At 32.5% G+C, this 27,445-nt stretch overlaps 2 protein-coding genes across 2 annotated transcripts; both read left to right on the top strand.

Annotated features, from left to right (window-relative positions):
- The first annotated feature begins 5,361 nt into the window (after positions 1 to 5,361).
- On the top strand, positions 5,362 to 17,660 carry LOC127707521 (uncharacterized). The gene is made up of 6 exons (XM_052212104.1): positions 5,362 to 5,644; positions 6,119 to 6,276; positions 8,761 to 8,914; positions 12,724 to 12,840; positions 15,499 to 15,574; positions 17,179 to 17,660. The coding sequence occupies exons 1-6, from the start codon at positions 5,626 to 5,628 to the stop codon at positions 17,366 to 17,368; spliced, it is 714 nt and encodes a 237-aa protein (XP_052068064.1). The 5' UTR covers positions 5,362 to 5,625; the 3' UTR covers positions 17,369 to 17,660.
- Positions 17,661 to 21,020: 3,360 nt separating this feature from the next.
- LOC127707517 (uncharacterized) lies at positions 21,021 to 26,862 on the top strand. Its single transcript, XM_052212098.1, has 6 exons — positions 21,021 to 21,084; positions 22,409 to 22,563; positions 23,410 to 23,584; positions 24,685 to 24,813; positions 25,709 to 25,784; positions 26,368 to 26,862. The coding sequence occupies exons 1-6, from the start codon at positions 21,066 to 21,068 to the stop codon at positions 26,636 to 26,638; spliced, it is 825 nt and encodes a 274-aa protein (XP_052068058.1). The 5' UTR covers positions 21,021 to 21,065; the 3' UTR covers positions 26,639 to 26,862.
- The last annotated feature ends 583 nt before the right edge of the window (positions 26,863 to 27,445 follow it).

Raw genomic sequence — 27,445 nt, 5'->3', positions numbered from 1 at the left:
AAATTTTTTCGTCCTTATTATGAAAGTGATAACAGTTATGAACTACAGACTCAACTGATCGATTATCCCTTTAGGAAGAAAACCACTTATTCATAGCTCCTATTGCTTTTTATGTTGAATTATGGCATTTCAAGTATTCATAGCTATTTCGTCTTAAGTTCAAAGAAAGAGACAGTCATTTCATGTCAGAATTATACCTTATCTGTACTTGTGCTGAAAATTTCAACAAAATACTTTTAATTGCATATTAGAGCACACTGGGTTCCCAGCAGCTTGTTAGTACAAACACTGGTACTTCTGATCTGAGCAATAAGGCAAATATGCCCTCCTATTCAAATTTCATATATGTTTTTTTTATTATTCGACAGAAAATGTCAATAAGAATTTATTTCGTGATTTAACCAACTGATCAGTTTGCAAAAGTTTACAATTATAATAATTGATAACATGTAACAGTTACTTCAAAAGTAATAAAGATAAAAAAAAATCCACCAAAACTGCTGGAAAGGGAAGACATACGCTCGATTCCTACTAGACTTTGCACAACAATGTGGCCAAATTCTAATAGCCATGATTAAATTTCCAGTAAACCATGGCATGTCCTAATTGATGTCTTTAACAATTAAATAATTTTCCGAAACATGAAGGTCATACATGTATGACGATGTCGGTTCCATCGGCATCCGTTTAGGTAAAACTAGAAGCAGAAATATCACAGTCGATGCATTTCAAACGGAGTAAGACCACGTGTTCTAACATAAAAGTGCATATTCTGCTAGACATACATCACCTGTCATACATTCAGCTAAGTTCAAAATTATCCTGTTGCAAGCACAGCCGCTTGAGGCAAGGACTTTTTTTCTTTTCGTTGACATTTTGTCGAGCCTGCGACATTTATATCGCGAAAGCGAGACATAGCTCTCCTAGATTCCGTCGTCGACGTCGTCATCATTTAGGTTCAGTCTGTGGTTAAAGTCTTTTTTAGACATCAGTAACTTTGTCAAACTCTCATGGAATTTTATAAAATTTAAACAAAATCTTGTTTTTCACCAAAATACAGTATCCAGAGCAAAAGTTTGAAAATAAATATTTTCAGTTTCCCGTATTTAACTGATAAATGGACTTTTTTTATAGTTAACAAGTAGATACGGTCTGAGGTTAAAGTTTGTTACACGTCAATTTCTTTGTCAAACCTTCATAGAATTTAAGAAACTTTGGTAGAAGCAAGCTTTTGAAAATATGTTTTTTTTTTCCAATCTCAGTATTTTTCTGAAAGATGGTGTTAGTTTTTTTACGGTTAACATTTATGGAGTCAGGGATTAATTTTTTTTTTTTTTCGTTTTTTTTTTGCTTTATAAATTTTTAAACCTTCATTGATATTTATGAAACTTGGACAGAAGCAAATCTTCAAAACAAAGAAATAACAAAATTTTGATTTTTTATAAATGCTGTATTTTACTGATGAATGGACGTTTTGATAATACATGTATATCAATGAACAAACCTCATTCAAATGTTTTATGTTACTGGTCAAAATCTCATATTAAACGATCAGCTTTATCTCCTACGCCAGCTGCAGATGAAGGCTCGCATTATCAGAACGTTAAAGTTACAATGATTGATAAGTCTAGTCCGTATACTGACCATACTATTCAAAATTAAAACCAATTTTAGGGTCAATTGGTTTCAGAACAGGTTACATATGAGAATGAACATGCAGTTTATTCAAACATTTATAGAAATGCAAGCAATTGACGATAACTGTCTATTAAGAAGGGTTGTGCAATAAAACACTTAATTATTGTGGCAAGAAGTTGAAGTTTTCAACCTGAAATTCAACTGATGGGTTCACACATAGGGTTCTGCAGTACATTTTTTATAACTATAAAGCAAACATTTACTCTTGTCATATATTTTCAGTATTTTGGAGAATTTTACTTTTTTTAAGTTATGCAGCAGTTCTCGTGCAGGATTTGTTTACATTATTGTAAACGCAAAAGCGACATGATTTTTTTATTTTCGAATTTTCCTTCCCGTGGATCTAACATAACTCCGCTGCAACTGGCTCAATGCACTGTATAATAAATGTTTGCGTGTGAGTGTTCATTCATAATGTTTGTTTTGTTTAAAAAAAAATACATTACATGTATGTTTCATAAGAATCCATAATTAAGATTGACTGACAATATCATGCGCACAGTTTATAATATGAATCACTTCCGCTGTATAGTTGTTCTGTGAAACCTTTGTAATCGGGTTTTGAAGTCTCATTTTTCATTCATTAATATCGTTGCAGTATAATATGTAAACTCTAACGTTCGTTGTAAGCAGAGCTCTCTCTCTGTTGTAAGTATGAAAATAATATATCAGAAGCAATTTTTTCTCAAATTGTTACTCAAAATTGGCTACTTTATTTTAAAACCATTTCCCCATTAACTGTATATTTGATATGGTTAATTGAACACGATGATTAGCAACGAGTTCAGTTCAGTTCAGTTTCTTGCATATTCCTCCATTAATTGTGGAGCACTACCCATAGGGTATAATTGTAGCAACTATATACACCTTAGAACATAAGGAAGCATTTAATTATGTACAGATGACTGAATTTAGGCAATAATAATTATTAAAAATTAATATTATAACTAATTCATAGGATTGTCATCATAAAATTTTAAAAATAATATTCATAATGTGCTGAAGTGTAAGAATAAGTTCAGTAAGAACTGGATATATTTACAAATAAGAATTTAGAATTTAAGTGGTCTTAAATTAAACTTTCTTATAATTGTTAGTTAAAGGTGCTATACGTACATCAGAATTTATAATGAGCAGATTATTTTATAGGACTTATGTAAAAGGGTTGGGGTTTAGAACAATTCATCATATATACATAAGTTTACCTTCACAGTTTAAAGTTACCTTATTTCGGATCTTATCATTATTCTTTAAAGGTAACTGGATATCTAAAAACTTTGCAAATTTTTTTATTTAATTTAGGTCCTAATACGTCATAAAATAGTAAGATGGTAAAGTAGGGAACTATTTTATTTTAAAAAAGTTTACTTATACTGTACTTGTGTTCTAGTTTTTAATCCTTTTTGTGCGCAGCATGTGCATCTCGTAGCACATATTTCTAGCCAGAGTTTCAATGCTTTCATACACAGTTGAGTAACAGTTTATGTTCTTGCTAGTACAGTCCATTATGAGCTGCAGTAAATTCCCTTCTTGTATGATCTTCTTGTATGTTGAGGTATCGATTTCATCCATTGTCTGTTCTATTTTTGAGCAATATTTAGATCTTATTTGCTCCAATTCTTTGCAGCGTAGAATAAAATGTTCCAGATCTTCATTTTCCTGTTCACAGATTGTACATATCGGGTTAACTTTCGGATCGAACTTAGCTCTTTTGGCTTGTAATATGTACGTTTGAGTACTTATTCTTGCTTTTATTTCTCCTGCCTTTACATCTTTACTATTGTTTTTTACGCTTTTCCATATATTGTGTGCTTCATTTAATGGATTGTTCTGTATCTCTATGTATTTAAGTGATGTTTTTTCCATTTTTTCATAGTGACATTCATTTTTCCAGTATTCCTTGATCTTTATTCCTACTAGTCTTTTCCATTCGATTTTCTTAAGTGGTTTTTCTATGTAGTAACTACTAGATTTCAAATTGTATTTTGATAGAGTTATTTCCACTCTGTTGATAAAGTCTTTTCCTCTTTGGTCTGAGAATGCTATTTGTCGACGCAGAATTTCACATTCTATGGTTCCTGAATTTCGAACAATATTCATGAAGAAGGTAAGTAGATTTTTGTCTAATGTGATGGCAATAGGTTCTGCTCCTACCAGGGTATAGACAGCCATATTTGCTGTATTATTTGGAAGCCCTTGAATTTGTCGGATGATTTTTCTCTCTGCCAGTTCTAGCATATCCTTTTCTTTTGCAAGTAAGTTCATCACCTCAAGTCCGTAGATGCTTCTTGGTACTGCATATGTTCTCCATAGCTTGTATGCGACCATGGGTGAGAATCCCCTTCTGACATGTAAACCGGCTCCGAGAAGGCTGTATATTGTTGCCCTGCCGGTTCTTATTCTTTCAGAGATATTTGCCCGGTTTTGCTCGTTTCTTTTGATACCTAGATGTTTGGTTTCATTGGTTATATTGATGTCATCGTCTTCGAATTGCAGTGTTGTTATGTTTGAGCCTTTTGCATTATATAAAACTGCTTCAGATTTAGTAGGATTGATTTTAACTAGATCTCTGCTTGTATGGTGCTGTACTATGTCTAATATTCCTTGTGCGTCTGCAGTACTATTTGCCAGGACAGCAATGTAATCGGCACATGTGGGTGCAGGGACTTGTATATTACCAATACATGCTCCAAGTCCACTTTTTAAAATGCTATCCAGTATGACGTTGTTGTAGCATTTATATAGCGTTGTGGATAGTTTTGCACCTTGTTGAATTCCTTGTAACACCATTACATCTTCTGTACATTGACCTTCCCATTTGACCTTAATGCTCATGCCTTTATACATGTTTCTCAGTAGTATCCAGAGTTTTCCTTTTATTCCATAATGGTACAACTTGTTGAATAGTATTTCATGGTTTAGTTTGTCAAATGCTTTTTCTGCATCAAGAGTTATTAAAATCATCAGTATCTTTAATTTCTTACTTTCTTCGATTGCTTCTGATGTGAGGAAAGCTACGCATAGTGATGATACTCCTTCTGTAAAGCCTCTCTGCAAGGAGTTTTGTATGTTATTAAATACAGAGTCAACTCTATCCTTCAATATACTTTGTAATATTTTTGCAAAGGTTTTAGTCACAGTTATTCCTCTATAGCTAGATGGTAATGCTTTGTCTTTTTCTTTCTTTAGGATTGGTGTAAGAATCCCTGTCTTTAGGAAGATTGGTACATCCAGATATGTTAAAATTAAATTTAGCAAATGTACTATAAAGGGAGTTAACTCATCCATCCCATATTTGTAGTGTTCTGCCGAAATTCCATCCTCATCTGGTGCTTTTCCTGCTTTTTCGAGTACCAAGTTGACTTTTGGCACAGGCTGATTGAAAAGTCAGTTGATTTCATTATTAAAGTAACTGTTACTACCAAACTCCTTAATATATCCAAGGATTTGGTGCTCCTAAAACATCGTCTTTGTGTCCTTAGTGTCAAAACTTTGTCTCTAATGCTGAAAAGAATGGTGATCTTCAGTCTGTTAAATGTCTGTCCAATCCGTTGTGTAAAATGAGACAACATATTTATGCTAATTAATTAAAAGATATATTCAAAAGTATTAAAATTAAAATTCATTTCTGATTTTTAATATTCTGCACTATGCAGATTGTAAAATCAAGAACACGATTACAAGTGTGTACAAGGTGACATGTACATGTAAATTTCATATTTTACACTACTCACGTGTTAGCCTTAATACACATATAAACTTTTTTATGTTTCTATAAATGTTTTATGGATTACAGTATGAAACATGGTTTTCAGTGTATAAGTTTATAATACGCATACAAAGAAACAGGACTGAAGAATTATTAAGCATGACATCTATACTAGGACTTTATATATATACAGTTGAAAGTGACATCAACTATTAACAATGACAGATAAGGCAGGATGTAAGTAATTATTCAATATTTTATATAAAGTACAATTATTTAAAGGTCCATTTGAAATGTAAGATACATAGTAAACAAACGATAAAAACTGGGTAACAAACAAATGTAATATTCGGAAACCAAATATTTTCAAATGCTTTCGTTGTGCATGATGATGATGATCTCGATGGGGCGAATTTATATATTATTTTAAAATATGTAAGGGAGAACTACTATTTAAATTCAAATCCATCCTATTTTTGATTTTTTTTTTTTTTTTGGTCCTCAGTGGATTAAGGGGTATTTATGGGGTTTCACGGGTGAAAACGAGATATTCAAGCGCAGTTTTCGTCAATTTTCCTGGTATCTGATAACCTATTCCGAAGAAAGGGGGACCCTTCCCAGTTCGGAACAGCCCGTTGTCATTTACTAATATGAAATAAGATGAACCGTTTTTTTTAAGTACATTTTTTGTTGATTCAGTATATCTTTTAGTTGTGTATTACAAGTATAGCGGTTGCTACCAAGATGATGATCAACGTTTATTTGACGACGGACCCCATTACAGTGGCAATGAAATGTCCTCTCAAATTTGTTTTCAACACTGCAGTTTCAGTGGAAAATTTGAAATAAACAGGTTCTTTGCTACCTCTGTAAGTATAGCATATACATGTAAGTTACATGTTTATCCATATTTAAATAATTACATTACATATATGTTTCATTATAATACGTTATTTTTTATTGGCTAACAGCAATCTCGCGTCATTCTGAAATCAACCTTCATTTCAAAATGAAATGTAACATTCATGATGACACGAGCTTCCACAATAAATTTCACAGGTAAATAAAAGAAAAACTTGATAGAAATCGTTTTTTTCGTGATCCTAGCAAAAAATGTAATTATAAGTATTGAATGCTTCTTTTAGTAACTTTAGAGAGATGAAAAGGCGTTGCCCGTGCGCACATTTTAAGAATGAAGCGCTTCCGTGCTTCATAAAAAATGTATTTCGGTCAACGCTTTTACACCTCAATAAATTTACAAAAAGAAGCATTCAATTCTTAAATGAAGTTTTATATTTAAAAATAAGAAGATGTGGTATGATTGCCAATGAGACAACTCTCCACAAGAGACCAAATGAAACAGAAATTAACAACTATAGGTCACCGTACGGCCTTCAACAATGAGTAAAACCCATACCGCACAGCCAGCTATAAAATGCCCCGAAATTGTACATTTATCATTTAATCAAAAATGGTAAACGGTCTATGTGCACAGATAAAATTATTAATTGGTGTTCTTTTCGAACAGATAACTAATTTGAAATCGGTACCTTGATGAACACAGGTCAACTGTGTCGTCAATCAAAGTTAAAGTATTCAATTTAAGAAAACATACAGACACCAATATGAGACGGTTGACTGTTATTCAATATCTGTGTCACAGATAATAACAGATATGTGCAAATTGTCTTCACTGTTCCCCGCCATTTTTTCGTCATCGAGTGAGACTCATCCCCGAATGTTTACTTACCATGAGCAACACGAAGGGTTACATGTGGAGCAGGATGAGCTTACCCTGCCGAATTACGTGATACATTATCATGTCTCAACTCAGTTTTTGCTCAGTCTTTAGATTTGTATGTAGTGTTTACCCGCTGCAATTGTTTGCACCTGTCCTAAGTCAGGAATCTGAATCAGATGTTCAGTAGTTGTCGTTTGTTGATGTGGTTCATAAGTGTTTCTCGTTTCTCGTTTTTTATATAGATTAGACCGTTGGTTTTCCCGTTTGAATGGTTTTACACTGTAATTTTTGGGACCCGTTATAGCTTGCTGTTCGGTGTGAGCCAAGGCTCCGTGTTGAACACCGTACTTTGACCTATATTGGTTTACTTTTATAAATTTTGACTTGGTCGGAGAGTTGTCTCATTGGCACTCATACTACATGTTCTTGTATCTACTTTGTAGAAAGTAAAAATAACAAAAACACCGAACTCCAAGAAAAATTCAAAACGGAAAGTTCCTCATCAAATGGCAAAATTAAAAGGAAAACAACTGTCATATTCCTGACTTGGTACAGGCATTTCCTTATGTAGAAAATGGTGGATTAAACCTGGTTTTATAACTAGCTAAACCTCTCAAATGTATGACAGTCGTATAAAATTCCATGTAGTCTGTTGAATGTATTTTATTCTTCGTTCTTTCGTTCCATAGATTCCAGGTATTGACTTTATGATGACCTTGAGTCATTTTATTACTTACTTTTTTGTCCTTCAGTTCTTTATGATAGATAGCTGTGACATTGGAAACCTGAATTCATGTTCATATCTAAAACACAAGAAATTTCATTCTGTTACTGAAAAAATCGACCATCTAATCGTTGCCAATGCATCAAATATATATAACAAGAACATGCATTGTATGTTAAAACATTTTACCACATTAAAACTATACAACCACATAATGGATTATTACATGCATTGGCATGTATGACTAAGTTATACCGATGCATTTTGACTTCTCAATACTGTCTTCTTTTTAATGAGTAACATACATCAAAATATGTCTTATTAAAGTATATAAACCAATATTGATATCTACCATTACATTAGTTTATGTTTCATAACTAACGTTTGCGTGTTTCTTTTCTTTTGAGAATAAAGTGTTTCCAGGTATACTAAATATATCTCAATATAATATATTACCTAACGGTTACAAATATATCAATGGAAAATTGGAAAATTGGAAAATTGAGGTCTTCACATCTCTTTAAAAAAGGAACATTTGATCTCTGACTTATAAGAATCGATTTCAACCGTTGGTAGTGAATTTCAATGGTAGACAGACTGACTAATGTCAAACGTTGAAAGTACCCTTACAAGCGTCATAGTGTAATGTTTCATTAAACTCAATTTAAATTAAGGAAATGTGGCATCATTGCCTATGAGGCAACTATTCAATAGCGTTCAAATGAAGTGGACTTCAACTATGTACAAAACCAATACCGTATGATCCCGTATCAATAGTGTACACACCAACTTACATGACTTATCAACCCAATCAAAGTAAAATCTTAATGAGTACAGAAACAGCTTTATTTATTTGTGAAGTATAGTTAGCATCATTACATTTCATAGAACAAAAGTTCTTGTTATTGTGGTAGTGAAGAAGAACTCGGATCTTATAAATACCAAAAGCGGGAGGATTCCGAATGTAGCATGGATTGTACGGGACATTTGGATGAAAAATGTGGAGCTGTGTTGCGGGCCTCAGTTTATGAAATTTGCATAGGTGAGGATAATTTAAGTCAGTCTAAAATACTATGATAAAAGATAAGTATTTGTACTTTATTGTGACATATGTCACACTCATATTAATGTTTCATTACAAATTTATGTGTGTGTAATTTACAAAATGATTGATTTATGTCTACATTTACACCATCGTACAGTTTATGTATTTTGTACTGGCAGTATCTTCCACAAATATGTTACAAGAGCCTGGAGCCATTTTAATGTTTGTATCAGTTTTTAGAAAATCCATTTCAACACTTTTGCTGGAAATATAAATATGTATATTGTTTACTTGAAAGTTTAATACGTTGCAGAGACATAATCCAAACATAACAATAAACGGACGCCAAAACCTGCTAAGATACATCGAAGATCGGTTATAAAAAGTTAAAACTCTTAAATAATTATTCAATCGAAATTTGTCAGGATGCATTGATGGATTTGTGTTTAACTTCATGGGGCAAATCTTACATGCATTCCAGGAAGTTTTATGCATATGAGTATATATTAAATAGTTGTCTCGTCGGCATTTATACCACATCTCCTTATTCACTAATGAATCCTCGCAGGAATTAATGCCAATGTAGTATCAAATACAAAAAACACTATCTACCGAGCTAGTGCCATTTACCTTTTGCGCAGAAAATATGATCGGTTCAAATTTGCATGTGTACAAAGAAGAAAATTATATTTTGAACACTTTTAAAAATAATCTAAAGGTGTAAATATATTGATTGATGATACCCGATATCGTTTAAGTTTTTCAGTTCGTACAAGGGTTGACTGGGTACAGACAAATGGTCACCTAGCCTCTCCCGTTGCGACAGCAAAACACTTACTTAACAAGGAGTGCGTGTGACTGTGCGGGATGTAAGAATACGCATTCACGTCGGGTCAAAATGGGAATCTAAATCCGATTGAGTGCCACCGTTATCGAACCAGCAACAACTCTTGAAGCTGATCAGTGCAAGGCAAAATTTCGGCCACTGTCCGGGATACCCTGATATTGAGTGGCAGTACTTTCCCACCCTTCAAACAGGTCGATCTACCTTGCAGAACATAATTAAATGTACATGTATTGTATTAATTGTTAAATCATTTTCGTCCTGATTATACATGAAATAACTGCCACTGGACGTTAAGCAAGCAACAATCAATCATTCAATATGTAATAAATATATGATAAAATTCTATCCTTTGGTCTCTGTGCCTTTTTTATCACTATAATCATTTAGCACCCACTTCTTTGTAGCGAAACCTCTTCAGAATGTAATTTTAGTTCGAGGAATTAAACTTGTATGACGTTTATTGTTATACAGTTTGGATCAGTTATTATATAACCTCTCTTAAATTCGGCCAGGGACTGTCAGGAAAACTGTCCTAGTTAAGTCGTTAGATGAGATTTCTTGACACCTTTTTCTACCCTAGATCATTTTTGTACAGTTCTAACTAAGAATAGATTTTGACGTTTAATTCATTTCATTTATTGCATTAGTCTTATTAATTTTATTTGTTTATTTCTTGTTTTGTCTCTTTCATTTGTTCATTTTTCTTTTATTTTAGTGGTTTACTATTTATCAATCGATTGATCATTAAGTATAATTGTTTATTTTTTTGTTGTTGAAATTATTATTATTATTTTTTATAGTGATTAAGCTTCTAAACTTTAGCTTACATTAGAAAATATTATACTAAATCACATAAGATTGTATAATGTCAGGTTTACTCGGGACACTCCCGGTGAAAATAGTATTGCTGCTGTGTACTAACGCCAAACTATTTTACCTGTAATAAGCGCTCCTCGTATATTGTCTTTCTGAATACTTAGGTTGACTCAAGACGACATTGGTGGTATTGAGACATACCGAATTCCCCACTGCTTGAGCATTATTATATACAAATAAAAATATCTCTGATTTAAAATTAATTCAAAATATGGATAAAAAACAGAACTAACTTAAACTTAATGATATATTTTAATTTTTACTATTTAATAATATGACGTACAGGGAAAATAAAAGCTGGCTGTAATTTTCTGTTCTACATGTACCTTAGAAATGTTAGAATAGATTCCGACATTCTATCCTGAAACAAATTTGGATAGTCCCACCCTTGAACAGGTTTGCACAGTTCTACATAAGAACTAAAATGACAATTATGACAGTTCTCTGGTGGACTGAGTCCCCGAAGGTACACGTATCACTAGTAGCCCAGTAGCCAGTACTTCGGTTCTGGTATGCAAATACGAATATTGTGTTATTAAAATTTGTTGTGCAATTTTTTTTTTTTTTAATTTGGAAATTATTTTGAATTAAGGAAGATATCTCCATCATGCTACGCTCTGATTCCTTGTCCGACCTTTGCTATACTGTTTGTCCTTTTTCAATTTATATTAAACTCTTCATCTTTTTTAATAAGTTTAATATTTTCAAGTAGTTTGGCCTCTAACATCACTGAAAAAACATTTATTGTCGAAATGCGCATCTGGTGCAGAACAATTGGTACCGTTAATGTTATTCTATCTAAAAGCTGATTATGTCAGTTCTACCTAAGAATTGATTATGTCAGTTCTACATAAGAACTGATTATGACAGTTCTACCTAAGAATTGATTATGTCAGTTCTACCTAAGAATTGATTATGTCAGTTCTACCTAAGAATTGATTATGTCAGTTCTACATAAGAACTGATTATGACAGTTCTACATAAGAATTGATTATGTCAGTTCTACCTAAGAATTGATTATGACAGTTCTACATAAGAACTGATTATGACAGTTCTACATAAGAATTGATTATGTCAGTTCTACCTAAGAATTGATTATGTCAGTTCTACATAAGAACTGATTATGACAGTTCTACCTAAGAATTGATTATGTCAGTTCTACCTAAGAATTGATTATGACAGTTCTACATAAGAACTGATTATGACAGTTCTACATAAGAATTGATTATGTCAGTTCTACCTAAGAATTGATTATGTCAGTTCTACATAAGAACTGATTATGACAGTTCTACCTAAGAATTGATTATGTCAGTTCTACCTAAGAATTGATTATGACAGTTCTACATAAGAACTGATTATGACAGTTCTACATAAGAATTGATTATGACAGTTCTACATAAGAACTGATTATGACAGTTCTACATAAGAATTGATTATGACAGTTCTACATAAGAACTGATTATGACAGATTTACATACGAACTGATTATGACAGTTCTACATAAGAACTGATTATGACAGTTCTACCTAAGAATTGATTATGACAGTTCTACATAAGAACTGATTATGACAGTTCTACATAAGAATTGATTATGACAGTTCTACATAAGAACTGATTATGACAGATTTACATACGAACTGATTATGACAGTTCTACATAAGAACTGATTATGACAGATTTACATACGAACTGATTATGACAGTTCTACATAAGAACTGATTATGACAATTCTACCATAGAACATATTGAGGGTAAAACTGGTGTAGAGTAGAACTTTTATGACAGATTATTATGACAGTTTAAAAAAGAGGTTAGATTTGACCCGAACTGCATTTCATAACATAGACGTATTTAATTATATCATTGTCACTAAATGATCTTGGTGCTCAAATGACTGTCCCAGCACGGGCTTATAGTGTAGTTCAGGAGCTTGGTGCACTAAGGCGGCAGCGATGGTAGTAAGACATACCGAATTCTATTTGATCATAAATGTGTTACACGTTGTTCTCATTCTTTAAGTTAGCTTAATTAATATTGAATTATTAATCTAATATTTAAATTTCCATTAAAAATGTATATGTAGGGAATGCATCAGAGGTTCAGGAAGCAGAAGCAGCTCTGAACAGAACAATCCCCGTTAGCAGTGATGTATCAACGACCCAATCATACCATGGTCTTACAAGACACGACGGTGATACAGGTACGCTGGTACATTTTGTAATATTTATAAGTATTGAACTACTGTATTATTGGCCGTCCCTACAATATGAAATCCTTGCAATATTTAAACTCAGCTTGGACAATACTGAACAACCATCACGGATGTATTTCTACCATGTTACATGTAGACTGAAAATGTACAAAAGAGTAAGGCATCGAGGTCTACGTTGGCCCACACATATGAAGTTTTTGAAAACTACTTTAATTCTGTACTGTATGTGGAAAATACATAAGTTCAAGAAATTGAATCTATAAATGAATTGGACACAATTTTCAAAGTTGTGACGTTGTAATTACTTCAGAAAATTTCACGAAACGAAGAAGACTAATGATTTCATATAATATTTCATATAAAATTTAGAAAATGTGGTATGATTGCCAATGAGACAACTCTCCAACAGAGACCAAATGACATAGAAGTTACAAATGTATCAACTATAGGTCACCGTACCGCCTTCAACAGTGAGCAAAACCCATACCGCATAGCATATTGCGTTTTTGTAGAAACACCGTGCATAGCCAAGAAAGAACAAAATAATTTTAGGCATGATTCCTTATACTTTATTACACAACCCCCAAAATATTAAGTTGTTTTGTTGGTGTGCATAAATTATAATTTTCTAATCGAAAATATACCGAACAGTTGATACAAATAAAACCAAAATCGTCAAAGTTAAAAAAAAATATAGTAGACTTTTGCCATCATGGTAATTCATCAAAAATAATGTATATCAATTTATGTTTTCTTTCATAGCAAATTTCACCTGGCTTACTTTAAAAGTTACAATAATTAAGTAAGATCCTTTTAAAAAAGCTTAACTTGGAAATAACATGATTTATTGCGTCTACACCTTTTCGCAGATTTTACCTCACAATAGTTATATTTATGGTATACATTAATCAATTATGATTATTTGAACAACATAAATGGAAAAAATATTGAAAGAGAGTTTATTTTTAAAGAATAACTTCATTAAACTACACTATGGAATGAATAACATCTCAATTTAAGACTTGTCGATATAAGTATAGACTCATTTATATCATTATTGAGCTTTCGAGATCTGGAAGAATCAATGATATACCAACAACTTAGAGAGGACACAAAATTAGCAACAAATCAGGGACGATTTGTGTCTGTGGAACGATGCAACCCAACGCTACACATCATCTGTAATTTGCTGACCTTTCTCCTCCACCCTTAATTTTCATTCTGTGGTGAACCCTGAATCATTCAAGTAAAATAAATCTGTTTATATCGTTTGAGGACAACTAAAGATTTTATGAATATGATTTTTTTCAGAAATATATGAATTAAATATGGGGTTTAATTGCCATGGAGGCAGCAACCCTACGACATAAAATATCAAAGGACATCTGGAGGTCAACTTGCGATCGTCAACAATCGTCTTTTTATATACATAGACAAATATACATTAACCCGCTGCATTTTTATGCATCTGTCCTAAGTCAGGAGCCTGTTGTTCAGTGGTTGTCGTTTGTTGGTGTGGTTTATAAGTGTTTCTCGTTTCTCGTTTTTTTTTATATAGATTAGACCGTTGGTTTTCCTTTTTTGAATTGTTTTACCCTAGTCATTTTGGGGCCCTTTATAGCTTGCTGTTCGGTGTGAGCCAAGGCTCCGTGTTGAAGGCCGTACTTTGACCTATAACTGTTTACTGTTTATACATTATGACTTTGATGGAGAGTTGTCTTATTGGCACTCATACCACATCTTCTTATTTATAAAAAAGTTATGCTATATGTCGTACCGAATCACGAAAATATAAATAGTAACTTTCACAATCTGTCAGCGACCCGAAATGCCTAGAGGTCAAAACATTCAAAACCAATATTAACTAAAGACAACCACTAGTGACGATGTACCGGACTTTAGATAGGCACGTGATCATGTACATGTGGTAGGGTGTAACTCGTTTTTGGAGATCACGGTGTTTTCACAACTGATGTTTGAAAAAAATACGGAAATCTGGTATGGTTCTCAATGAGACCAAAGGACAAGGAGGTATATATAAATAAGTCCCCGAACGGCCAAATGAGCAAAACCAATACCATAAAGTAATCTATAACAGGTACCCGCCTTATAAAATGTGAAACAATTCAAAAAGGAAAACTAACAGCTTGATTTCTGCAAAATAAAAACAATAAAGAGAAAAATATGACAGACAACAACCAACAACAACCACTGTATTACAGGCACCTGAAGATTGTGAAGGGATTAAACATGTGAATGATCGCTCAATCCTCCCCTAACGGTGGTGTAACAGCACAACATAAAAATAAACTGTATAATTAAATTGAAAGCTGTTGGACTTATCAGATTGACAGGAAGCAAAACCAACAAAAAGACGAAATACATAGAGTACAGATCTTAGAGTATTCACAGTACTGAAAGCTAGTTCAAAAACAATTTCAAGTTTTAAGTTATACCAGTTTAATTTTCCAAGTTTTAAAATCAATCAATGCACATCATACGTATTTTGTGTAAAGACGTCTTAAACAGACTGAGAAATGCAGGACCTTGTGCAATGTCATAATATAGGTATCGATAGGATGTATGACCACATCTTGCCACGTGTTCAGAACTATATAGTATAACTACATCTTCTGTTCTTTGTAGGTACTGCAATTGGTATGTCAACAGTCCTTGTCTATTTACTCATTGCAAGTCTTGTATATGTATTCATACTTCGAAGGTAAATGATAGTATTACATGTAAACAATGTAAAAATTTATATAAAACAATTGCCCCGATTACACTTATGTTAGATGTCCTTCGTATTCTCTTGTTTATTACGTCCTGTCTTTTCACATTTTAGTTGTTCATTACTTAAAAGTTGACGAACAAAAAGTAACTGTGCGAGTGATTTTTTAGTACTTTTGTGTAAATTTTTGTCCTGCTTCTCTTTAAAACAATAGTTACTCACTTGTTTTAACAACTGTTTTATAAAATTAAAATCTGGTTATTAATGGGGACAACGTATTATTCAATTCTGAAAAAAAACACGTCTGCTTCAAATATCTTAAACATTGATAAAAGGTGGACATAGGTTGAGAGTAAATGAAACAATTATTTCTTTAACTAAAAGGAAATTCATCCAAGGTAGGACATTCAAACTTTGATCAACTTGTGACTAATATAGTTTGTTATATATTAAAAAAAATAAAACAATCTGTAGATGAATATGAAATAATGTTTAGCCAACATAGCATAAGTACATTTATATTTGAAAGAAACAAGGACACACAAACAATAATGCACAGTTATATCATATCACACTTCAAAGTACTTATTCTGCAGATATGAAATCATGTCGTCATTCAGCCTACTTTGTGCATCTTTCTAGTATACATTTGTTTGTATTATGAAAGTCTAGTGTTGTATACACCCAACCTATATCTGTTTACGATACTTGGCCTAATTTGTTGTTTGTTGCCTCTTTGAATTTATCCCCTAAAAGTACTGATAACAAAAACGATAATACACATCAATAAAAAAATAATTATACTTGAATAGAATGGAAACGAGTACTGTGTCAAAGAGACAACAACCAGACCAAAGAGCAGAATACAGCCCAAGGCCAACGGGTCTTCAACGCAGCGAAAAAATCTCGCACCCGGAGGCGGGCTTCAGTTGGCTTTAAGCATGTCTTAAAGAGAACAACACTTTATGAATTGTGTGCGTCCGAAATGCTTTTCTTGATGACCATGTATCAAGATGCTTACACCCAAACATTTGAAAGCCAAGGATGTATAAATATGTATGAATAAAGGCAACAGTAGTATACCACTGTTCAATAGTCATAATTCGATTAAGCAAAAAAAATTCCGGGTCACAAACTAAAACTGAGGGAAACACATCAACTATAAGAGGAAAACAACGGAACAACAGAAACACCGAACTGCAACAAAAACAAACACCAACATACATAGAAACGGACTATGTGTTAAGAACTTCCATATTCCTGACTTGAATAAACGTTAGGAGCTATATGACTAAAAGCGACACAAAAAGATCATTGCAAAATTCAAGGTCAACTTTGCCTGAGGAGTATCACAGTATTTTAAATTTATGAATCATTAAACGATCATATTGAAAGCTATTCATCTTATAAATAAGTCAACGTTAAATTCTAGATAAATAATTGCGGTAAATATAAAAACAGGAGATGCGGTTTGGTTGTCAATTAGAGAACTGTCTATACCTGCGCACGTTAGAACAAATAACAGATCGTTTTGTTTTGGATATTACATAGACATAACAATGTAATATAAAATGTCTCTATTTCTATATTTTCAGACCAAAATCATCAAGTCCAAGGAGACTTACAGAATCACGTCCTCACAACCAACATGTAAGGAACCACATTAGTGTTCCTCCTATGACAGATATTTCTGAACAGACGCTAATTATTCAGAACGAGACTCCTATATATGAAAACTTAGATTCTGTTAATTTCCCCACTCAAATAAGTGAAACATCTGTTTAAATTCATTGGATAAAATGATCCAAAGCAGGAACTAAATGTTGACACAAAAATAGATTGGTGTCGATGACTTTCCGTCAAAGTCAAGAATGAATACCGGAAACCAGGGAAGACTTTTCTGATAAGTTTCTGATGATATTGTACTTACTTACCTCACGATGAGGAAGTTCGGGCACAGCTTATTAATCATAAACATGAATTATTTATGATATCAATGATGTACATATATGTAAGAAAATTTAATTTAGTGTTTCAAAATAGTTTAAACAAATCAAATAAAAAAGATTCAAATACACATGGAAAATATACAGAAACATGAACCACAAAATCATAACGTCTCCTCGTATTATTACGAATTCATATGACGTACGAAAACATATGATCTGATGATACTAATATATCAATATCAGAGATTTTAAATTTTCAAATGTTAGAAGATCAGCTGCCTCTATCAAAATTCAGTTTTTGTTCACCACCAGTGTCAAATATCTTCAGTTGACAGGATCTCGATCGTCGGACAAATTAAACTTCCAGACGTTTACTATAACGATGTGCAAGACTGGTCACTGCTCAAACCTCGATTAACTTTCTGTGTATACTGACCGCGAAAATTAGTTCCACTACATTCTACAATGTACATGTGTGAAAAACACATGTACAAAAAGCATAATTCCTTTAAAAATTATACACGAACCACAAAGAAATTAAATCGTTAGTTTGAGAATTTAATGTTGAAAGCAGATGTTTGATTGCTTCTGTTTATTTTGACAATTTCTTTATAGACCCTGGACAGTTTATAGCTTGACATACATGTATTGCAATAGACACATGTGTCTATTACTGTGTGGTGTTAAGTTGAATATTCATCAGCGTATCCCTTTCATCTGCTCTTCTTCATAGTAATAGCATATGGAAATCATGTTTGCCCTTTTTACTATTTTTTTTCAATATTACGTAAAAGAAAGAAATTTGGTTTAAAATGCAGGGACATTGTTATCTACCGATTTATGTTGAAATATCACAAGTTGAGGTATACAATATACAATTCGATGTGTTTGTTTATTGGTTGTTTAACGCCACTTAAGTTTAGGGACCTTTGTTTTGTTGTGACGATCAGTTTTTATTGATGGAAGGTGCTTGGGAAAACCACAGTTGTCAGAAAGCTGGCAACCTTGTCAATTTAGGCCGGGGTCGAATACGTTGAGTATCAAGATAGATTCTACCTCGTAACTTGAGAGGCCCTTGATCACTTTAGACGAACTTCTTTGACCGTTTGACTTAAGATTCAGAATTACATTTGATGTATCAAATTCAAATTACCAGCTTTTTAATCATAGGTGCTTGAAACCATACATTGAATTAATAGAAACACAGATAAAAGAGTAATATTTGCAAATACGTTACCGAAGTACATTCGGGTTATGTTTCCATTAAGTGTAAGTTTAAGTTTTAGATTGCTTTTGGTTAGGGTTAGAGTTAAGTTTATGCACGGGTTACAGATGGGTATATAATAAGGATAAATTTAGTTTTATAGTTGTACACATGTATATTGATTTTGTCCGCTAAAGTAGATGATGGATGACCAGGTCAGTAGAAAAGATATTAACCCGGTTTGTATAATTTACATAACTGTAAAACCTGAGTTTTGTTAATTTGGGATTGGTGTTTATGTCGTATCTTTGGGTAATCTCTGTTAATCTTAATTTTGTTTATTTGGTGCTATTTAGGGACTAGTTCATGTTTTAAAAGGCACGTACAGATCTACATTGTTTTGTATACATGTATATGGAGATCGTATTAAGTTGACCTCTAGATGTCTTGTTGTTTTCATTGGTGTTGGATTGTAGTGTTTTTAATGTAAATAGAACATCAACTCTTTTGCATATTTCTTCCGTTATATATAACACATGAATATGGTAGCTAGTGTTGCCTTCATGAAAACGGCAAAACCGGTGAAAATATCAGACAAACGAGAGAAGACATGTCGGATCAACATGTATGTCGAAGTTGTAAAAAACCCTGATTAGATACGGAAATTACTTTGTATTGTAAAGAGGAAGTAATGCTTGAAGTCGAAGCACTTATGAGGTGAAGATTCCAGTCTTCCTCCTCAACTTTCCTGGAGAAGTTTTAGAGAACATATTGAACTTTATTTCTATGATTTATTAAGCGAACAAATGCTACGACAAATCGTATATACCTTGATCGGGCGTTATAGATTTTGACAATAGGAACTGAAATAACTGCGTTTGACATGGACCGAGTTTTGAATTGTTTATACATGTATGGGTCAATTGAAATGGGAATATCTAAATATGAATTTATTTTGTCTGTAGTAGCATCATGCTTACTATAATTTAATTCAGTGGGATACATAAGATTTAAAAATTCATCTATAATATTAAAATTGAATGAATGGATTTATCACAGTGAAGAATATTATATATTTTTTTATTTTGAGTTGACAATTTCCTTCAATTGATTAGCTCCTTTAAGAATTTTTTTTGCATATTTAATGTTATGTTATGCTATCAAACAATAACGCTTAAAACAATAATCAGTTTTGAACGATATGATTGCTAAATTTCATCGTAGTAAACCATCAAAATACGCGTGGTCATATTTGTTGCAACACGTTCAGTCTTTCATTAGAAAATTTGGTATTCACGATGACTCTGATGGCACAGGAAACAATAATACAGTCCTACACTACTTGGGCAAAAACTGCAACTGCCGAAAAACAGGTCATGTAACAAAACCGGAAGCTATACTAGAAAAAAAGGCTTTACGTAGAAAAGCTTATGAGTCAGCACTTATAGCACGGGGAAAGCGGAGCTAATGGCGGCTTTGAATCTTCTCGAAACACAAATGTAGGAGCTATAGAAGCCATGGCCCGTATCCTAGAGTACGACGAGAGGCAAGCCCCTAGCTATCCATCTGAGGAGACTGAAGACCTTCTCTGACGTGTACAACTTTGCCAATAATGAACCTGACTTTGTGTCATCTGTTGGACTTAACCTTGTCAAAGCAACCACCAAATACTGCTGTGCCTGAAATGCTGCATATCCGAGGATACTATTTCTCCAGAGATTAGAATTGTAACGAACAAACAAAAGCGGGATGTTTGTGCAGTTTTCTAACCATAGCACATAAGTCAACATCGGTAATTTAAACTTTCACGACTCCAGAAAAATATTGCTAGAACATCAGACTCATCAGGGACGCTTGAATAAAGATAGCTGGAAGACCAAACTACGCATAAAATCAACAAAAACAATAATTCAAAAATACAGAATCATGAAATTAAAATATCATATGACTGGAAACATATTTTAATTTGGTATTTTAACTTAATAGAAGTTTAAATAAAGCCCGAATTCTCATGTCCCTATCTTAAAATGTAAAAAGTCTATATTTGTACAGTGTTACGATTGCTATATTTTTTTATATCCCCTATTTTTTAAGTGGTGTTCAGAGGAAATATCCAAAAAGTAATCATTTGCGTTTAAGATATTTTTCATAATATATTGACTAGTAATTATTAAATATAAACAATGACAGACGAAGCGATACACATATCATGTATATCTAAATGATACAAGTTGAAGGAGAGTTTTGCGGAAATATTCATACATGATCATCTCTCGTTTCATAATACACTTGATCATTTCCGCTCACTTCAACAATTATCAAAACAAAGATGGGCGACGAAAGAGAAGGTAAAATCCATATTTATAGAAACGATTTATTAACATTACATGTATTATGAACACACATATGTATTAAATCAACTTAAAGCATGATGATGATGATGATGATAATTTAAATCGAGCAGTAAATCATAACGCTTTGGACTCCTGATGCAATAGCTCCCTTGTCAACATCTCTATATGAAACACAAACCCAAACATGAGAGACATTTACTCTATATTTAGGCGCTTGCTGGAATGTTGCTACTTAATATTGGAAAATTTATAATGGTAAAAGTGAGGTGAAAGATACCAAAGGGACATGATTCGAACTCATAAGTCGAAAATAAGCTGACAACACCATGGCTAAAAAAGAAAAAGACAAAAAAAAAACAAACAATATTACACAAAACAAAACATAAAAAACTGCAGATAAATTCAATTCACCACTTTGGTCGTAAAGATGACCCACATTGCGAATTTCTATATGTAACTGTGTTTGTGCTACCCTTTATTTCAAATTTATTTGGGATATATGAGGTTAACATATTCAAAAAATGTTTACTTGGCAGAGAACGTGGCACAGTGAACTTCCACAAGAATATAGATTGCCTATTGAAAAACACACTATTCAAATGTAAAAAAATGGATGTTGTCACTAAGAATATCGTGCATTTGTATGATATCAAATTCAGTGAACTTTTTGTTCGAATCAGAGAGATTCAAGTCATGAATAATATTCTAGTCTACAATGTTGGAGAATGCCCATTGACGAAGATGCACATAGACACAGGCTCTTAAGAGTCACTACACTGCCTATGGAATGATTGTGAACATTTTACACTACTAGATACTTTAAAATAAAAGTGAGTGAGAAAAAACATTATTGAAAAGAAACAAGAGGGAGGGTATCCATTCAAGCACTTGTGGTGTACTTTATGTCTAAATTTGTGATGATATTTTCAAATAAAAAATGGAATAAATTGATAATTTTAGACAGTTTCTCTGATAATTGGTTGGTAAACTTTGATTGGTTTCCAAACCTTGTCTGTAAGTCTCCAGATTCAAATTTTATCGACTAAAACCTTGTTTTAGGGCATTTGAATAAGTTAAAATTGATTTGGCGTACTCTTATTTAACACATTCCAGACGATTTATAGTATATATTCTTTTTTAGTGGACTAATGACAATATAATTCATCTACGTTGCGACGTATGTATCCTTCTAGGTAATAAAAAGTATCAAACACCACACATAAGTCCCATATATCTTAAGACTAAGAATTTGAAAATATCAACATCTACAAAAAAATCATGCATTGTCTAATTGCATTGCATTCTGAATTAATTTAAGGTTTAGATTACATATATGTTGGCTGCTACGATAGGCGTATACGAAAGAGGTTTGATTACAATTATAAAGAGCCCGATCGGGATAATAAAATGTCTCCATTAGTTTGTGTGAAACATTGCCAACCAATAGAGCGGAGTAAGGTTTTTGGAATAACGGTTAGTATATGTTAGATTTAAACGTCTGTAATTAATAAAATTAAGTCAGAATGAAATGATTAAAATGGGATGGTCTCGTTACAATCCTCGCGACTCCGACTGTCCTTGCGACTAGAGCATCTATGGCAATATAGCTACATGTAGCATAAATAAGAGTCACTTTGTTCCATTCAACCGCATCGATATTATGTTAAAACAAGAAGATGCTTAAAACAGCCTACTTTTGTCCTATGTAAATGTATGGTCTTCACTCGGTATAAAATGATTGTGTAATGATCAAATATTGCATTAAAGATATTTTGACATTCATTGTTTTTACAAAATCACAAAAGGCAGATGGCTCATTTACATTGTAGAAACATAGAGGTATTTGTTCAGTACAGGTAATAGAGAGGCGAAAGATACCAAAGGGACATTCAAACCCATAAGACGAAAATAAACTGACAATGAACTGGCTAAAAAAGAAAAAGACAAACAACAGTACACAAAACACAACATAGAAAACTAAAGACTTAGCAACACGAACCCCACTAAAAACTGGGGGTGATATCATGTGCTCCGGTATATTATCTTAGATAAAGAAAAGTATTTGAACGTTCAACAATTTTGGGTGATTATGTCCATACATTGTAATACCAAGGATTTCATTTCACCATACAATGAACATTTAAATCACAAATATTACCGAGACATTCGAAGCTTTTCTTTATAAAGAAACCCTAGTAAGGAGGTATTTTCTTCACTTGAAATTTAAAATTTAAAAAATCCTAATTTCACTTCAAAATATGATGTATTTCAGTTTTCTTCTACAAAAATGATTAGATGTATATACTTTAATGATTACAGCGTGGTGACATGTGCATGTGTGGAATATTGTACCGAAAGTGGCATTTTCCATACACCTTCGATACGCTCGAGCGTTATAAAGAAAACAACACTGAATGTAACATTGATTGTTTTGGTAATAGAGGTGAAAAGTGTGGTGGTAGTTCGACTTATTCCATGTACAAAATTTTAACAGGTAAGCAGACGTGTATGAAATTCAAAGACAGACTCAATATTGGGAACTTAAACATGTATAGTCCTTCTATTTTCAATTTAGTTATCTGTTTTCATATACATTGCAGAAAATGAATATTGGTTGCATTTTAAAGAGATGACATTACACGAAGTAATCAACGTCTAAAAGGAAAAATCATTGTGCCAAAAAACCTGTTATTTTCCAAAAAAAATATACCTGGAAGATTTAAAAGGGCTTGAGAGACGAAGAAAAGAGCTCACATCATACACTTCTTAAAGAAATTCATATAATTTATTATGTTTTTATAATTTGAATTATACCGGTATTTAAACTATTCAATCAGCAAAGCATGAAATGTTAAAAAAATCACATGATATTGAATATCTTAACATTGAATAATAAAAATCCATTACATACACTATTTTCACATTTGCTAACGTATTTTAAAATATGGTTATATTCTGTAAATGTACGAGTGGAAATTCTGCAAAAACAAAATCATGTTGCTTTAAAGGTAGAACACTTAAAAGTGTACAATTTTTTTTACACTTCCCGCAAAAAAATGAAAACAACACGTTATAAATTTCATGCGTCCGAAGCGCTTTTTCTTGATTAAACTTCACCAGGAACGCTCAAAGCCGAATATTTGTAACATGTTATAAATTTCATGCGTCCGAACGCTACACGTTCTCTTGCTACACGTACTCTTAGACAAAGAGTGAACAATTTCATTCAATCATAATTTCCACAAAAGCTATACATATTGTGTAGCTTGAGTAAGAATGATTAAAATGATTAGAAAACGAGGTAAACAAGGTAGACTTAACATTAAAAGTTTACATAGAGGGATAATGTTTGGTAATACAATAAAAAAACGTAAAGATTAGTGCAAACCATTCAGTGATCTTAAAGACAAAAAGAATAAGAGTTTGCGTAATTTCAGTTGAAAAAACTATCACGACGTAGGACACGCCAAAATAAAAAAACATTTTTTTTTTCTTTGACATTGAGAATATAAATTTAATCGTAAGATATCTTGTGAAAAGAGTCGTTGGACTGTACATAAATGTTTATCTTATATTGGATTTGTAATTTTGAAGACACAAGTTCACCAGTGCCAACTTCAAACCCAACCACAGCATATGCACAAGGAATAACTACTGATGATTTAAATACAACATCTTCACCAATCAAGAATGGAAGAACAACAGAACACGGAATAAAAAATAGTGAGTATCATACTCAATGATAGTGAACATTATCGATTTTATAATTTTAAACAGTACAGTCGCCAACTTTCAGAATGACCATATTCGTTTTATATAAGACTATTATGGTAGCAAATACTATATTTAGAACAAGGAAAACTATTAACAAGACTCAATAGCTGTAGTAACCATAATTTAAGATAATAAATATATTAACAATTCTAACAGGATCATCAGATGTAAAAAAGCATCTATATCTTAGTTGAGCTAAGTTTCTATTTAATTGAACATAACGCTAAGAAAAAAAGTCTTGTTAAAAGTTATTTTCAATTGATGATGAGACGTATTGTATATATATATATATATATATATATACAACTCTAAATTGAAAACAACGTTCAAACCTATGATTGCGTTGGATAAAAACCGCAATTTTTATACGTGTGCATGCAAAACAAATTTCTTGTTAGAGGGGCCTAAAAACAGCACAAACAACATTTTCCAAAAGACCAAAAAAGGGAAAAAGTATATTTTAACAAAACGCATTTGACTAACAGGTCGAACAACAAATGTTCTTAAATCCTGCTGACTGCCATTGGCGATTGCCAAATAAACGGATCACCGATGTAATAAATGGATCTTAATTATAAATTTAATACTAAACAGAAAACAATTAACTTGCGGAAAAGATGGTATACCGCAAACAAAAGGTGCAAAGGTTTTTGTACACCATATCCGGATTTCGACAATTAATGTCTCTTCAGTGATGTTAGGAATCGAAACGGTATTTAGAAAGCCATACAATTTAAATATATATATATATTTTATATATGTGTGTGTAATTACAATATGTATGTACATATGTTTTCTCGTATTTTTAATTGCTAAAGGCTATATCAAATATCATGTTTTGTAGGTATTGTTGCAGGTGTTTCAGTTGGAGTTGCTTTATTTTTGATTTTGGTAATACTACTCGTGTTGATTAGAAAAAGGTAAACGAAGTTAATATTTGAACTATAATATGTGTGAACATTTGACCTGAATGTAAAAGAGTAACTTATTATTAAGTTTCCAAAAGCACTTTAAATACACAACGCATGTTCGATCAAACCTTCTTCCCAAAAGGCAAATATCGTAAATAAACATAGCATTTCAACAAGCTCGTCGTATCATGGCTGCCGCTAGACATTGGCTTTCTTTATTATGAAATTTAAATCACTCATTTGATTTAAAATTTTGCAAGGAGTATCATTTTCACCAGCCCAGTAGTCGGCACTTCTGTGTTTACAATTTAGTTATCATTGATTATGGTCATACCTATAAAAACACTGTTTACACAACTTTGAATTGTTCGAAAAACAAAGGATTTTCTACCCCAAGAAATAGTCTAAGATTACCGTAGCTGTATTTGGCAAAAACTCTCGAAATTTTGGGTCCGCAATATAATTTATGCTCTTCAACTTCATATTTTATCAGATATTTCTTATTTCTTAAAAACTTTACAGTTTTAACCATATTTTATTGAAATGTTTAAGACTGCAAATATTGTTGTTTTATTTTTGTAATATGCTACAGGTCAAAGAAAAATGTTTCAAGAACTTTGCAATCTAGTTATAATACAGATGAATCAGTGCGATATGACAACGTTCCACAGTCTATACAGGGGGCCTACAGCCCATATGCAACGCTTACTGTTTCTACTGTTTCTAATGATTGTTCGACCTATGACGATTTAATGCCCAAAGAAGTAACATATGAAAATACCGAAACGATGGCGACAAACTATGTAGAATTGGCTAAAAACACAGAACACAAGTCACGAAAGAAAAAAAGACGAAAAAGATGATTTAAGTATAAGATATACACGTTCTAGCAGTGACCAGCAGATGATTCTTTTCCAAGGAATTTATATCTAACATTTTCAACTTTCCTTTACTTGTTTTATATTTTGAAATCTTCATATTTTTCTGGACAATGGATTTAAAAAATTGTCGATCAAGACCAGTCCCATGTTTGTCAATATCAGAGATTACAATACATGAACATCTCAAATACATTTCTAACAAAATATTTATAATTTTTCTTTATTTCTACTCCATGATTCTTTCAGTTAATAGGGTGCACACGTTGAAACGTCTCGAGTCCGTAACTGATTATTATTAACATTTTATGTTTAATGTTTTGATGTTGAAAGTCTTTTAGATCAAGGTCCTAATACATATACAATAGAAACTTTAAAATATGTAGTGATCTATGATAATAAGGTTAATTTAAGATAGATTGTGGCAGACGAACTAGTTTATAGAAATATGAAGATGTGGTATGAGTGCCAATGAGACAACTCTCCATCCAAGTTACAATGTGTAAAAAGTAAGCAATTATAGGTCAAAGTACGGCATTCAACACGGAGCCTTGGCTCACACCGAACAGCAAGCTATACAGGACCCCAAAATGTTTATGCACACAATAGTTTACTATAGTATCTCAGAAACGGACATAATCACCAAAATTAAACCTTGTCCAATGAACCATCAAAATGAGGTCAATATAGGTGATGGTAATCTACCAATGTTCAATTACCGCCTAGCGACCACAAGGAGACAAAACAAGGCAACAAACAAAATAAGAGGGAATCTAAAGAACTCCATACGTT

The sequence above is a fragment of the Mytilus californianus genome, unplaced genomic scaffold, assembly GCF_021869535.1.
Source record: "Mytilus californianus isolate M0D057914Y unplaced genomic scaffold, xbMytCali1.0.p SCAF_7, whole genome shotgun sequence".
Classification (NCBI taxonomy): Eukaryota; Metazoa; Mollusca; class Bivalvia; order Mytilida; family Mytilidae; genus Mytilus; species Mytilus californianus.
The sequence above is the reverse complement of the archived record's forward strand: the minus strand, read 5'-3'. Positions and strand labels throughout refer to the sequence as shown.

Excerpts from the sequence above, each read along its gene's own strand:
- LOC127707521 (XM_052212104.1), top strand. Across the intron at positions 6,277-8,760 it reads ACAGGTTCTTTGCTACCTCT|AACAAAAGTTCTTGTTATTG; the intron begins GTAAGTATAGCA and ends TACATTTCATAG. Across the intron at positions 8,915-12,723 it reads AGTTTATGAAATTTGCATAG|GGAATGCATCAGAGGTTCAG; the intron begins GTGAGGATAATT and ends ATGTATATGTAG.
- LOC127707517 (XM_052212098.1), top strand. Across the intron at positions 22,564-23,409 it reads GTAAGGTTTTTGGAATAACG|CGTGGTGACATGTGCATGTG; the intron begins GTTAGTATATGT and ends TAATGATTACAG. Across the intron at positions 25,785-26,367 it reads CTCGTGTTGATTAGAAAAAG|GTCAAAGAAAAATGTTTCAA; the intron begins GTAAACGAAGTT and ends AATATGCTACAG.